The following is a 15922-nucleotide window of genomic DNA, read 5'->3' as shown; positions in this document are numbered from 1 at the left end:
ACTTTCAGGATGCCTTGGCAGTTTAGCTACAAACCATGCTGGTTAGAAATTCTGTGGAATGGACCTTTGAACAGCCCCAAGTTGGGGAAGGCTGAGCTAAGCTAAATTTCTACTTTAAGGTTTATTTTTGGTAAATAAGCTCAGAAACAAACTGCAAGCAGAATTTTAAAAAAGAACCCGCCTTACATTACATTATTCACATTTTTAATAATCCTAATTAATAATTTTAATTGTACTAAGGAAGCAGGAATCAACAACAAAAAGACTGTAGTTATTTGAGATTAAACCAGTATATAAATCAAGCTCAGGTAAGAGGGTTTTTTTGGTATTAAATCTGGTAAAAAAAAATAGAATTGTGTAATTGGCTAAAGATTCAATAAGTATTTTTCTATTTTCAGGAGTAAATCAAGACCTTCAAAAGAAATGCCAGTAAATGTATCTCTGGTGACTAAATTGTTAAAACAATGATATTTTATTTTTTTGCTGGATGCTATTATTTTAGGAAGATATATTATAATAGATTTGTTGTTAGAAGGCAAAAAAACGCTTTTGGTTGGACTGTATGCTCCTAATCAACAACAAGCTGATTTTTATAGTTCATTACACAGTAAGATCACTCAGTTGGATTATAAATCTTTTATTTTTATGGGAGATTGGAATGGTGTCTTGGATGTACAACTGGACAAGTGTAGTTCTTTTAGGGGTACTCCAAGCCACGCTAGATTGCCTAAATCTTTTTTCGAGATGAAGGATGATTTGGAGTTGCGAGACATTTGGAGAGAAAGACATTCACAAGAAAAGGATTATACTTTTTTTTCTGATAGACATCAATCTTTTTCCAGGATTGACTTTATATTAACGACTAATGATTTTTTTTCCAGGATCAAGAAGATAAAGATTTGTCCAAGAACTATGTCTGATCACAGTCCAGTCTGGTTAGAGATTGACAAGGATAATAGAGATAGGTGCTCTTGGCGCCTAAATGAGAACCTGTTTAGAAACCAGGGAAACGTGGAAGAATGTAAAAAACAGATGAAGGACTTTTTTGAAACTAACATGAACAAGGGTACTTCTATGGACATGGTTTGGGATGCTAGCAAAGTTTATATGAGAGGGGTGTTAATATATATGAACAACAAATACAGATGTAACTTGGAATTTAGGAGGAAAGAATTAGAGAATGAAATTAGGGAAAAAGAAAAGGCCCTAATTTTGAATCCATCGGATGTGAAGATCAAAGAGGTTATTAATTTGTTAAGAGGACAGTTTGACAAGTTGATGGCTGATCAGGTGGCAACTAACTTACGGTTTGCTAGGCATAATACTTTTTGCAATGCCAATAAACCAGGCAGATGGTTGGCTTACATGTTAAGGAAGAAGCAAAGGGCTTCTAATATAGATAAAATAGAACATAAGGGTAAGGTTGTGTATCAACAGGATCTTATTAAGGAAGCTTTTGTGGACTTTTATTCTAAATTATAGGCTAAAGATAAGATCAACGAAGCAGATATTGATGTATATTTGAGGAATGCTAACATCCCGGTTCTTACACAAGAACAAAAGGAAGAGATTAATCAATTGATAACAGAAGAAGAAATTTTTTTAGCAATTAAACAATTGAAGGTGGATAAAGCGCCAGGCACAGATGGACTGACGGCGGTGTATTATTATTATTTTAGCTAATCTTTATCTTTCAAACATAGCAAATTATTTTAATTTAAACTGATTTTTCATTTCATATTTATCAATGAAGATTTTCAGTCTCCTTTATTAGTTTTAATGTTATAGTTTTGAAAAATGAAGGGAAAGGGTTTTCCACATTTGCAAAACTACTTACAAGAAAATGGTTTTTAGTTTTTAGTTCAAATCAGAATACATGAAATTTCTGTTGGCACTAATTAGGAAATGCACAGATATCTGAAATGGCCAATAGAGACCCAATTACTGGGTAACTGCTATGCATTGTGAAACAAAAGCAAAACAATTCCAGAGTAGAAAAATTCTCTATTCATTAAGCAAGCCGAAATGTGCTTCCCTTTGTTGAGCTTTTGCGATACTGAGTAACAAATGCTGGTAATAGCCCAATTTCACAGGAAAGAGCAAACATGGTAAAATTTATATGAATGCAAAGCAGGGCTTTTTTTCTCATAGAACGCTCAGAACGGAGTTCCGGCACCTTTTTTGGATGGAACCTTGTAGGGTAGGCAAGGCGGGTTGTATGACATGTGTGAGTTCCGGCACCTTTTTCTTCTACCAAAAAAGCACTGATGCAAAGTATAAACACAAAGATAACTTTTCCATTTCAAGCCATGAGGAGCTCTAGCAAAAATCAATTTTTATCATATTTATCAGTGAGATAGAAAAGCCAGTGACGCTTAAGCGGGGGACACATTATTTTGGATTGTATATTTACCATAAAATTAACTCTATAGTTTTCAAATACAAGACTCATACCAAAAGGAACTAACAAAACAAGGTAGTTGATGGATGTGGAATTTTAGTTTCTATCACTGCAAGATATATATTTTTCATACTTGATGATAAACAAATATATTCATGTCCAGATAGAGCCTTTAATTTTGTCTGCTTGTTTTAATGCAGACATAGCTGCTTGTCAAGCACAGTTATTTTCACATGCAAGTGAGACAGTTGGATGCCAACCTAGTTAGACCACAGTTTATAAAAATACTAGTCGTTAAGCACAGAAAATAGCAGAATAGATACTCTGCACCTCTTTACAATGACTTCTCATATAGTATTCCTTATCCGTACTGGATTCAGCTACAATTCAGCTACCATTTAAATAGATAGATGTGCAATATTTGTACACACCTAGTATGTTAGCAATGGAGAATCAAATCTTTTGCTTTTTTCAGACCCTAAGAAATTTCACACTGACTAGAAACTTGAAATCTTTTTGAAGTAGAATATCCTGGTATTTAAGTAACAGAAACAAAAATTCAGCAATTATTTTGTCACCTGTTCTGTGCTGTTCAAATGGCTTCTTTCTTTCCTTTTTTAGCTTTCAAATACAGATCGGCCAGGCTACAAATCTTGATATGTATGGATGACATCTGTGTAATGTGTGTGCATGAGACACATACACAACACACACACACACACACACACACACACATTTTTCTTTGAAGTTCTTGTTTCCCTACAAATAAGTTAAAATCTAGCTGAAGAACACAATGTTGGTCAGAGCCAGTTTTTGCATGCAAATTGTCCTGTAAACAAGCAGCTCCATGAAATCAGAGGCTTGCTCAGGTAAAAAATAAAACCACCACCACCACAGGATTTCTCTTCATCACTCGTTATTTGTTAGTCAGCTTTCCCTTGTACCAGGTTTAGTGAAAATAGTGGGAAGAGCCTTGCTGCCTTTTCTGTGCTTTTCTTCCTTGTTTTATGCCAGCTTTCCCAAACTGGTGCTCACACGGCAGCTGATGTCCAGCATATCTGCAAGGTACCAGGATGAGGAAGGCCGCATGAAGCTTGCATAGCAGAAATATTTCTAAACCTTTGTGCTCTTCCTTTATCTTCGTGTTCACTCATGTTAGACTAACAAAAAGCAACAGCTATCTCAGTACAAGCTTTATCTCAGCCGCAGGTTCTAACAGTTATCCAAAAATTTCCCTCCCCCCCCTTTTAAACTTACTTCAGACATGATGGGAATGTTTAAAGTGAAAAACTACATTTGCGCCCACAATCACCTCAACATTTTATTCTGAGATGTTCTGAAGTTAAACCAATTAAATACTTAAAGACATATCTGTTTATTTATGTAACTATGTTTGTATGATATATGCTATGAACAGAAAAAAATAATGAATTTGCAGGTGAGCTAATTTTGACGTTCTTTTTGAGGCACTCCTTTTCTCACAGCTAGCATTGTGTTCAAATTGTATACATTAACAAAATGCATCAGCCTCCAAAAGCTTGTCTCATTCAACATTACTACTATTAAATTTATATATCACAGTTTAAATTACACCCATTTCTTGAACGATAAAATGCTAAAACTCAAGTGTCTAACTGCCAAAATACAGCCTTACTAGAATGAGTACAATTTACAAATACAATAATTACAATTTAAAACATGAACAATATTACATCTAGAAGTAAATACTGTAGGACTGATCAACATGGCATTTTCTGAGAGATAAATGTTGAATTGCTGATGCTTTCAACAGAAATGTCCTGAATTCAGGATTCAGTTAGTTTCCCCTCAAAACCACACAGTCCTCAGCTATATGGATTTTCAACATACTTGCATATACTTCAGTTAGTTATCTGCCAGGTACTTTCCTGTAAAAATAATTAAAGGCATGTAAAAAGGAAAGTTAATGACATTTGTAATGCCTAGATTTATTTTTTTATAAACTCACTGTTATCAACCAAATATAGTACCAGTTAAATTATGAGAATCAAAGTGAGACCTAAATAGTTGATGACACCATTATGAAACATGAACTTCATTGTACAATTTTGTGATGCGAGAGGAAGAAGTATAGATGCATTTATTTATTTAATGGAGGCTATACAACTCCAGATGTTTCTGGACATCTTACGTTTTAGAAAAGAAAGAATCAAAAACTAGAAAAACAGATCATATATATCCACTGCAGGGTAGGGAGGGGGATACATATCAAGCAAAAAAGACTGTAAAAAAAGGTACATTTTTAGCACTCATAAATCTCTTAAATAAAAATTGTCAAGATGTGACGTAAATAATTTCTCCACATGGTATCCTTCCTATGTGCTGAAGTTGACAAAGTTCTAGTTCATATACAACTGGAACTACAGTGGAGAACATTGGTCTGCTTCCTGATTCAGCAAATTATATAAAATCAATATATTAAAATACTGATCGTGGTTGAAACATGTAATCAACCAACTTGAAACGCTTTCGTGTTCTTCAATCTTTAGCTGTCTTCTTCATCTACTTAACAGACTGAGATAAAGTGCAGGAGCAGACATATGGAAAAATAACCAAGAAAGAGAAGTTGTATTTTTTTGCCTGCACATGTGCAGTTCAGTGGAGTTTGAAATTCTTAGTTGGTAAATATGACCAGGCACCTTCTAACACCTGGATAACTAGGTGCAAATGGCACTGAAACCATACTTATCACATATAATAATCCAATTATTTTTGTTGATACACATTTCCATTATTAATTATTATTGTTGGTCACACAGTCAGATGTTTAGACTGAATTTGGCATTTTTCCTATCGAATCTTTCCCAAGAATCTGAGATAGGATTATAATTATCATTAATATCACTGTAGGAAAATAGAATTTAGCTTTTCCTTACCTGCTGCAAATCTCTTTTTGATAAGTGAAAAACGATACCCAGCTCCAACAAGCTCAATATCACAGCTGGACAGAGTGCTCCCTTCGCTAGTGAACTGCACAACTAGGGGTGAAGGTTTACTTGGTCCATCAGATAACTGGAATCGTGCAAGCAAGGAACCCACCCCTTCAGATAGAAAATTCATCAAACTACATTAATATAGAAAACAATGCAGTCTTGTGCCTAGACTATAGAAAGCCCATTAGCAAAATACTGGTGTAACATAAGGTTTGGACTGCATCCTAGTCTTTTCACATGACAACGTATGCCCTGAGATAACTTTGAAAATAAACTTTTTTAAAGGCATGGATAAGTTAAAGTATTCAAGCTTTAAATCAGTTTATTGCAAATTAGGTTTTAAGCCATTTGAGCCACTAGTTGAAGAATTTAAACTACGCTAAATTGCAAAATGGCAAGGTATTTAATTAGCCTAGGATCTCCAAACTTAGCAATTTTAAGACTTGTAGACTTCAATCCAGGAATACCCCCAGCCAGAAGGCCAGGTTTGGAGACCTTTCAATCACCCTACTGTATTTGTTGGAATTCACAATTTGTCCCAGAGGCACTGGATGAAACTAAAACTCCTGTATTAGTATAACTATTACAAGGTGTTTTAATTACATCTAACAATGTATTAAAGTTTACAAACAAAGAAGTTACTGTTGTGGTAAATTTAGCTATGTTTGAAAACTTTGGAACAGGACAAAGTGTTTGGTATCATGGAATCAGTCCGTGGTTCAAAAATATTAAATATATCTCCTGTTAAGATAAGTGTAATTCAATGAAAAAAATTTTTTGTATCTATTTAGGTACTCACATAATATTGGCTTGTTCAGTTAGGGCTCCATTTTCCTTTAACATTCACAATATTGTTAATTTGGTGTTACAAAGGTAATTGAATTATATAACAACATTGTATTATTTATATGCATCATATATTTTATATGCTTTCTATTCCAGTCTATTTCTAGTTGAATATGTAATTCAACCTTGAAAAGATATGGGTGATTGATCAAAGAATGGTGAAAGGGAAGAAAGTTTTACTAGGAATATAAACTACTATGGTTACCTCCATTTTCAGATTTTTGAGAAATATCAGGAATTCTCCACAATATCCTTTGTTGTTCAGTATTCCTAAAATATGAAAAAAATGCTCAAGATAGAGAACACTGAAGAACATTTCTAGCAAAACTATATTCCATTCTAGAATATACAGTAAGCAAATTAACGATCGCCCATCTAACTCAATTCTGTTTATGTCACACCTTCAGTTATTTTTTTGTTGAATAAGGGGACAGAGTAGGGTTATGCAAATCGTTTTGAATGTGAGATGTGTTTTTATTTCTTAACTTTATTTGCCACCTATCTTTCTGTGGGGGCTACTCTAGGCAGCTTTTTTCAAGTTGAAAGTTCTAGTCTGGAAGTATTTTTTTCTTAAAATGGTCTTGTTTCAGACTCAAAATAGAGTTGTTTTTTATTTTAAAATGCTGCACTTCCAAAATGGTCAGAAGTACTAATTTGAAACTTAAAGCATTTTGAATTTGAAATCTTTACTGTGCCATGCTCTAAAACAGGGGTCTCCAATCCCTGGTCTGTGAACCGGCACTGGTCCGTGGCATGCTAGAAACCACTCAAATAAGCAAAGCCCCATCTGCAGATGCAGGCAGCACATAAAACCTACGCCCCCTCCAGTCCACAGAAAAGCCTCTCTCTGTGGAACCGGTCCCTGGTGACCAAAAAGGTGGGGGGGGGACGACGCTGCTCTAAAATGATTATGTTGCACTTGTATACAACATATTTCCTGTATTTTAAGTTTAATACTAAAATTTTGAGTTAAGAATTGAGGAAGTTCCCTACCCATTTGCATTCTGTACATATATCTGAATCAATGATATATATGTTTCTATCTGAATCATGATACAAACAGTACCATAGCAAAAATAGACCTGTTCCTACAATTAAGAGTACAGTGAGATTTGCCAAGGGAAATCTAAAAGCAAAGAGATGGATAGATAGGTAAAATCCTTTCTGTTCCCACTCTGACAATCCCTCTCCGCAATCTGTCTGCTAATGCAACCTTTTGGGCACTGGGACCGGTTCTGTGGAGAAAGGTTCTTCTGCGGACCAGAGGGGGTGTGGTTTTGTGTGCGGATCAGTTGCTGGCATGCCGTGGCCCGATACTGGTCCACGGACTGGGATGTTGGGGACCCCTGTGGCAATGTGCTTTTCCCTTGTTGAGGCATTGAAAGAAGACTCATCACTGTTACTACTAGCTATAAACTAAAGCAGGGACCAAATTTACAAATTATGGAGAATCTTAAAAAGAGCTTTTGCTTGTAGGTGTTATATTTATTGATATTTTTACTGAACTAGAAATTAAAATTGATGCATTTACTGCCTTTCTCATGATTGTTTGATGGAATTTTTAATATTGTATTATGTTTCAACATTGGCTGGCAAATAATTTTGATATTGATGGCCCTTGAGAGGCTTGGGGGGGACTCCTAGGGGGTCCTGAGACTACTTTGAAAAATACTGCATTAAATCAACCATGTCTTCTTTGAGGCTTCTGCACAAATCTAAAAGAAAGAAATGGCTGTTTAAAAATTGCCTTAAGGAGTTGACTCAACTGAAGTCATGGCAATTTCCCCACCACATACATTTGTGAAGAAGCCTATGGCTGCCCTAATAAACTGGAGAGAGGTACTGCACTTCCACAAAGTCTGAGGCCCTTATTAATAATTTTATGTAATGTATATGCGATACAACTTCTAGTGACTCTTGGCCATTTCCAATTGTAAAAACAAAAACAAATAAGAATACCAGAAATATCTTAAACACAAAAATAACCCCCCAAAAGAAACAGAGATGGCTTCTTCTGAGTGCCATTTGCTCTTTCTCATCATACTTGAAATGCTAAATACTTATATAGACAAAGTTGTGACAAAGTTTTAATAAGCATATGGCTCTTATTGACTATAGCTTGCCAAGGCTATTTCAGGCTCTCCAAAGGTTTTACTCAACTTCAGTTACCAAAAAAGTACACTGATGGAATAAGAAAGAATTTAAGGAACACCTCTGGTTCATACCAAATGGCAGGTGGAAGCACAGCTTGTAGTTTTGTCACTCCACCATCAATAGGAACAAGGAATTGCACATTGTTTAAAGCTACTGGTGTAGTCATTGCCTCTATATTATACTTGTAGTCTATGCGTAGATCTGTGCTTGTAGGTTCACACCGCCAGTTCACTGCAAGATTCAGTGGGGTAGATTGAATACCCTGTGTTGATACCTTGTAAGATAGAAAGAACATTTAGTATCTGTATGAGCCATCAGACACAGAGAGGAAAACATTGTGAGAAAAATGTTTCATAATGAACATCTGATGGGTTTATGATTAAACTATGATTATAGACTTTGCAAGATCAGAAAGGACCTCATACCTGGTACTTAAGCATATCCACATTATAGTATGTTGCTTGTGGTTTCTGTTCAGACACTTTCTTCAAATGAGTCATCAAATTTGGCATGTTTACCCAGAACTCCTTTGTGTTGGCATCAGCATGAGTGCTGTCACTGCATTAATTTAAAACAGGAGGTTACAAATGCCATTTTCATTAATATAAAATATTTGTCAGTTTTGTATTAAAATTATAGTTAATTCCAGCTGCACAATTTCTCTTTAAGCCAGGGGAAATAAACTTAACAATGTGTGATCTAATGGAGTAAAGACCACCTATGGACTTATGCAGAGGTGGGATTCAAATATGTGAACAACCGGTTCTCTGTGTAGATGCCACTTCCGGAAGTCCATTCTGGGCCTGGGCAACAAAAAATTAGCTACCAGTTCCGCTGAAGTGGTGCGAACTGGCTGAATCCCACCCCTGGACCTATGTCACAATCTCTTGGATTAAGAGATGGTTTTCTTCTGAGTTTTGAAATCATGTTCATGCTTTTTAAAAACTAGACTTTTACCTAACCTAAGTATTACACCAGGGCCAGTTTGGTTTGGGAGCTTTTTCAAAGAATAGCAGAAAAAAAAGTTTCAGTGCAATTTAAAAATCAATTAATAAACCAACAACATAAGCCATAAACATGACTTAGGCAAAAGTTGCAAAAATTACTATTTCCCGTAAAAAAACACCTTATTATCATGACATTTACCAGCAAAGAAGTTGAGGATTTGGCAAAACATGTTCCAATCTGTTGTAATTTGTCACACGAAATGTTAGAACAGCTGGAGCAGGGTTATTGGCAAAATGTCTAGTAATTCCCGCAGGAAATGACAGCACCATTTCTCCGGTAATCTTTACTATACATCTTCAGAATCAAAAGAATGGCAAGCAGAGAAAAAAGAGCAAGTTATGCACAGCTAACTAGTTTTGAATCAAAACATACGTATGTATAGTCTGGTTTCTTATTTTCAGAATATTCTACTCCCGCTTCAGGCATTCATATAGAATTAATCTATCATACACTCATTTGGAAACATGAAAAATGGTGTTCAAGAATTTGCGATGCTATTAAAAAGAATGCAAGTTCTTCAAATGTGTCAGAATTACAAACTAAGTTATACCCACAATTTTCATATTTTTTAAAAAATGATTACAATAAAATGTTTTAGAAAGCAATTTTTAGAAAGCAAGATCAGTGGCTAGGAAAAATGCATAAAGCTACACTCTTTGATTTATTATGTTCCTCTGAATTATATGATATCTATTTTTGCATGAACAGTACTGATATATGTCCTAAAGATGAAAGATTATAACATATGGCCTGAATTAGCCTTGGGATGTATTTGTGCTGGTTTTAGTGATTCTGAAAATGTGGTACAAAATTAAGGAAACTATCTCTGGGTTGAATCTGGAGTTGTATAGAATAGAATTTCGCTAAGTGTACTTCTGAGGGCAGAAGATAGAAGGAGAAACATGGGACTTCCTCTCCCCTTTTATTTCCTGCTCCTTCCCATTGGAAATTTGCTCCAGAAAGTTTCCCGGAGACGATAGCATTGCGGGGGGGGGGGCGCGAGGGTAAGAGAAAATCTCCATTACGGCACATTATCACCATGAGGAAGTACATTAGTTCCTAATTTGTCATCCCTAGATATTAAGGCATATTTGAAGAATTAAATGGCACATTAATCACTGGTCATTAAGTGGTATATTAAGAAGTCTAACAAAATGGGTATCATTAAGAAGAATATCATTAAATCCTGGAAACTATAATTTAAAGGACTGTCATTTTAAAAAAAAATTGTGTCCCATTGCCATTCCACAATTATTTCCCAACATATGTGTCTGATGAAAGGAAATATTTTGTCTAGATTTGTTGCTATATTGCGAACAAATGGTATTCAAGAGGAAATGGGTAGTATAAATCCAATCCTGAATTGCCAACTAAATGGGAAGAGAAGAAAGGGTACAACGCTTACTTGTTAGGATCAGCTCCTTTGAAGTACGCATTAACAGTTTCAGTGAAAGCTGCAGCTACAGGGAGGGTATCTTGTGCACCCATTGTTAAGGGGCTGGGTCCTCTGGAAGAGCCTGCAGCCAATGAAAGCCAGACATTCTTTTTTTCACTAAAACTTTTTTACTTCTTTCAGATCAATGTTAAAACAAAGATAGAGGTGGCTTTGAAAAATACTGTACAGGTAGTCCTTGACTAACAACCATACTAGGGAGCAGAAAATTCATTGTTAAGCAGTGGAATCATTAAGATAGATAGATAGATAGATAGATAGATAGATAGATAGATAGATAGATAGATAGATAGATAGATAGATAACCTTTATTGACATTTTTTTACTGTGGGCATACTGGCACAAATTAAAAATGAAATTCTGTTGCCTGCTCTCAAAAGTGTACATATACATAACACACATATAGACATGCTGTATACATACATATGTATATAAGGCATCACATGGCTACCACTTGTGGTTTTCCATGCTGGCTTTCCCACAGACTTTACTTGTTAGAAGCCAGTTGAGAAGATCTTAAATGCGACTGTAGGATGCTGTGACTTTCATAAATATGCAACAATTCCCAGGTGCCTAAATTACAATCACATAACTGCGGGAATGCTGTGACAAGTACAAAGTCTGATTGTAAGCCACATTTTTAGCACTGTTGCAACTATGAACAGTCACTAAATGAATGGTTGTTTGGCAAGAACCTCTAAAAGCAAACTTGTTTTTATCACCAAAGCAGTCTACAAATATATACAATATTTATAAATTTCTTTAAGCAATATAATAAATAAAGCAATATAATTCAGACAACATCAAAACAAGAGGAATGTTTGCTTGAAATTAAAACAGCTTTTTTTGCATGGTTGTACAGTAGAACATGACCATTTGGGCCAATCATTTGAGAATCTATATAATGGCAGTCTAGTGATAGTTGAATTTAAGATCACAATAATCTACTGATAATAGCAAGTACTCAAATGTTGCTTAAAGGACAATGTAAATGAAGGAAAAAAGAGGAAGTCAACAAGAGAAAACCTAAAGGATAAATGTGTGCTGGTTGCTCAATATGATTAGCCAAAGAAGACTAGGATTATGATGTTCATAAACATGGGAGAATGGCTGGAGAATAACAGTTTAAAGGCTAAACTCAATATATGAGCTTTCTGAAAAAAGGAAAATATATTCCAGTGGAAATAACTTTGAGATGTGCAGTTAGTTTTTTGTTTTATGAACCTCTAAAATAGGTTGAGGGACATAAAAAGCTCATAGGTGCCTACATGCAGTGGTGGGATTCAAATATGTGAATAACTGGTTTTCTATGTGGATGCCGCTTCCGGAAGCCCGTTTTGGCCCTGGGCAACAAAAAATTAGCTACTGGTTCTGCCAAACTGGTGCGAACTGGCTGAATCCCACCACTGCCTACTTGTCTGGTATAATTCAATTGTCAACTAGAAGTCTAGAAACTGAAGTCCTAGCATATCTAGAGGGTTTCAGGTTTGGAAAAGGCTGATTAAAGTATGGATTATACCAGACATGTCAAACACAAGGCCCGGGGGCCAGATCCGGCCCGCGAAGTGGTTTCATGCGGCCCGCGAAGCCATCCTGGAAACAGTGAGGGAACAGCCCCCACTGCCTTGGCCCTGGCCCAGAGACCCTCCTTCTGCCAGAGACCCTCAGATCTGTCCCACTCCTGCCCAGGCCCCCATAGGCACCCTTGATGTGAACGATGTAGAACTGGCCATGTCCACCCAATAGGCCATACACACTCTAGCCACGCCCACCCAGTAGGCCACGCCCACCCTGGCCATACCCACCTGGCCCCCTGAGGGCAACCACAATGCTGATGCGGCCCTCAATGAAATTGAGTTTGGCACCCCTGGATTATACTAAAAGAACATGTATCAGAAGCATTATACATAATTTGCAACTTTATAGTAATAGTGTCTAAACTATAAGCAATTGTTGGCAGCTAAAGTTTAGATAAAGTAAATGAAGCACTAGATAGATACTGCATATTTTCTTAGTAGCCAGTATATGCAGATATAATCCATATCATTTTTCTATTATATTTGATTTAGAATAGTGAGAAACTGAAGATCAAATGATCCCTTCCCCTTCCCAGGATATCAACGATTGCAAGGGAAAAAAAGTGGGTTTTTTGGATATTACAATTACAAATGACAAAAGGTGAGCATTCCATTAACAGAACTGTACAAATATCATTTTTAATACTTAAGTAATAGCATGCTCCTTCTGGCAGGGTACATATATTTTAACTTTCAAAGAGTACATGGGGATAAGGGTCAGATGCAGAAACCAAATCAGACAGAAAGTATAGATTTATTTTCAGAGCCTATTATGGATCTTGAATCCTTGCATATTGTTGTGTTTCGGGTTCGAATGAGCAGGAAAGATGCCAGGCATGTGAGTACAGAGTAACAGCAACTTTATTGATAACCATAACTGTACTGAGGGGTTTAGGGTGTACATGCACTCTTTATATACCATCATACAACCAATCAGATTGAACCCACTATTCCCGCTATTTTGGTTCCCACCTGAACTGTTAGAGCTCAGTACAAGTGCTGGAGAACTGTCAGTTCTCAGTATACAAGTGAATAGGTGTTTCACCAAACCTCAGTACATAACACATATGATCAGCAAAAAGCTGTTTTTGTTTACTTTAACCTTTGAACTAAAACTAGAGGAGGAGGAGGCTTTCTCTAGACTGGGTTCAATTAAACTGGCACGGCAATGAAACAGACTTGAATATATTATCGAGTTGTGAGCAGGTGTTTTCTGTGCAGGCGGAGACCACATTTAGTATTTCAGAAAGCTTCACGATTCAACCCAGTATTTAATTAATTAACGAATTTTAAAAAGTGCAAAAATCCCTTAGATTTCAACAAGAAAAAAAAGGAAAAAAAAAAGGGGGGGGGAAAGTCTGTGGGAATGCCTATAAAAATAAAGTATGATTGCTCATTCTGCATAGGCCAGGGGTAGACAACCTTGGCTCTTTTATGACTCGTGGACTTCAACTCCCAGAATTCCTGCGTCAGTTGATGCAGGAATTCTGGGTGTTGAAGTCCACGAGTCATAAAAGAGCCAAGGTTGCCTACCCCTGCCATAGGCCCTTTGTGAGGCCTTCACAAGGCTTCAAGGAGGCCTTGTCAGGGAGCGGCAGTGGCTGCTTTGGCCAGACCTGCCTCAGCAGCACCAGGAGAAAAAAAGCTGCTGGGTATGAAGTAGTAGGGATAGGTGGTGGTGGAGTGCAGGGAACAGACTGCGGGGGGGGGGGAGAAAGAGACAGGTGAGTGGTGCTGCCAAGCACCCAAATTTTAATCACACGTATTGCAGAGACGCTGCAGTGGCTCTAACTTCAAGGATTGCTAAAGCTACCATTGATTCAGTGCAGCCGTAAATTCAAGTGGTCACTGTATAAATCTGGTGACTTGTATGCACCTTATGTCAGTAAGAATATTCCAAGCGTGTGCTTTTGAAAATGATTTGCCTTAACCAGACAAGGCATACTTTAAAAAAAAAATTGGATACTCATTGTAATGTATTTGCTCATTGTGAATGGCCAAAGAAAGCCAACAGCCATAAATGAAGAATCGGCTGTTTTAAGGACCTGTCCTCAGATCAAAATTTTTATTTACTTTAAATAATGCTCTTTTAAAAAAAACATTTACTAAAGCAAACCCTAGTCATTTACTTCTCTAAATACATTGATAAACAGCATTGTAGCGCTTCTATCCATCCCTCTCTAGGAAATTCTGCTTTCTGAGTTCTAGGTTCCCACAAAATAGGTATTTTTTGGCATGCTGAGTCAAAACCTTATTTCACACCTTCTCACAGATTGTCCTTGAGGATTATGCATGTAACTTTTTACTACTCCTCAGTTTGTAAATATCTAATTTAATGAAAGCCCTTCATCTTACCTGCCTACAATTTGTATGCCCAATCAGAGGGAAAATGTAAATACATTTTTCTAGATATTCTTCTAAAATAAATAAAGTTACATACATACATATAAACATAAATCAAGAAATAATTTAAAATAACTTATTTGTTCCCTTTTAACAATACAGTAATAGTAATAATTATTCTTCCCAAACTCTTAGAATGCAAATCATTTAAAAAGACCTAGTCTAAAGATCTTTTTTGTTGTATATATCATCATCGTCATTGTCATCATCATCACCATCATCCAAACTATCAGAGAACAAAAGTTTGTACGTAAGAACAAGCACTGAGGCAAATTAAACACTGGAAGTTACTAAATGTACAGGGAACAAAAAGTGAATATCAAAATAGTGTAATAAAATCCTGAACAAAATGCTGGTAAGGAAATGCACTACATGGTCAATTTCTGCCTAAAAGATTAAGGGGAAAGTAGATAAAGATAAAATCTGCAATAGCTTATAATTGGAACATTAAAAAAAGAAACCGAAGGGTCCATTTTGGCTGTGCAAGAGCAAGCTATTAGAACTAATGCAATCAAGGCTAGAACTGAAAAACTGAATGATTAAAAATGCAGATTGTGCAAAGAAGCAAATGAAATAGTAGATCATATATTCAGTTCATGCAAGATGGCACAAACTGGTTATAGTCAATGACATAATACAGTTGCCAAAACTGACTCATTGGGACATCTAAAAATTATAATATACCGGTAATGAAAAATTGGTGGGAACATTAAGTTGAAAAAGAAGTTGACAATGAACAGGGATTTTCAAGTACAGTCTTAGCTTACAATACATCAGATATAACTCTGGTTGAAAGAAAAAAGTGTGGATAAATTGATGTGGCAATAACAGAGGATAGTAGAATATAAGACAAAGAATTGAAGAACACAAAGTAATAAACTCTGAAAATCGAAATTGAAAGATTATGGCATAAATCAGCTATGGTGATCCCGGTTCTTATTGGCATATTGGGTACCATATGAAAAAAATCTTGGCCAATACTTAGAAAATCTGTCCATTAACAAAATTTCCATTTGTCAATTACAAAAGGCCACAGTACTTGCATTCACCTATATACTACACCGATTCATTACGACATCCTAGATTCTTGAACTTGATGTGTATGAAG

General features: G+C 36.1%; 1 protein-coding gene across 1 annotated transcript in view; it reads right to left on the bottom strand.

The window, feature by feature from the left end:
- Nucleotides 1–4285: 4285 nt before the first annotated feature.
- The window catches only part of SGIP1 (SH3GL interacting endocytic adaptor 1), a gene marked incomplete at both ends in the record, with an annotated part of 116016 nt that continues 104379 nt past the window's right edge, over nucleotides 4286–15922 (bottom strand). The window contains 7 exons of the mRNA XM_083360236.1: nucleotides 4286–4308; nucleotides 5317–5481; nucleotides 6425–6489; nucleotides 8445–8647; nucleotides 8799–8931; nucleotides 9520–9675; nucleotides 10787–10898. Coding sequence (XP_083216362.1) covers nucleotides 4286–4308; nucleotides 5317–5481; nucleotides 6425–6489; nucleotides 8445–8647; nucleotides 8799–8931; nucleotides 9520–9675; nucleotides 10787–10898 — 857 coding nt within the window. The remainder of the gene's footprint in view (nucleotides 4309–5316; nucleotides 5482–6424; nucleotides 6490–8444; nucleotides 8648–8798; nucleotides 8932–9519; nucleotides 9676–10786; nucleotides 10899–15922) is intronic.

Source organism: Vipera ursinii, assembly GCF_947247035.1.
Source record: "Vipera ursinii genome assembly, chromosome: 3".
Classification (NCBI taxonomy): Eukaryota; Metazoa; Chordata; class Lepidosauria; order Squamata; family Viperidae; genus Vipera; species Vipera ursinii.
Note: the sequence above shows the minus strand (reverse complement) of the source record. Positions and strands in the feature narration are given on the sequence as shown.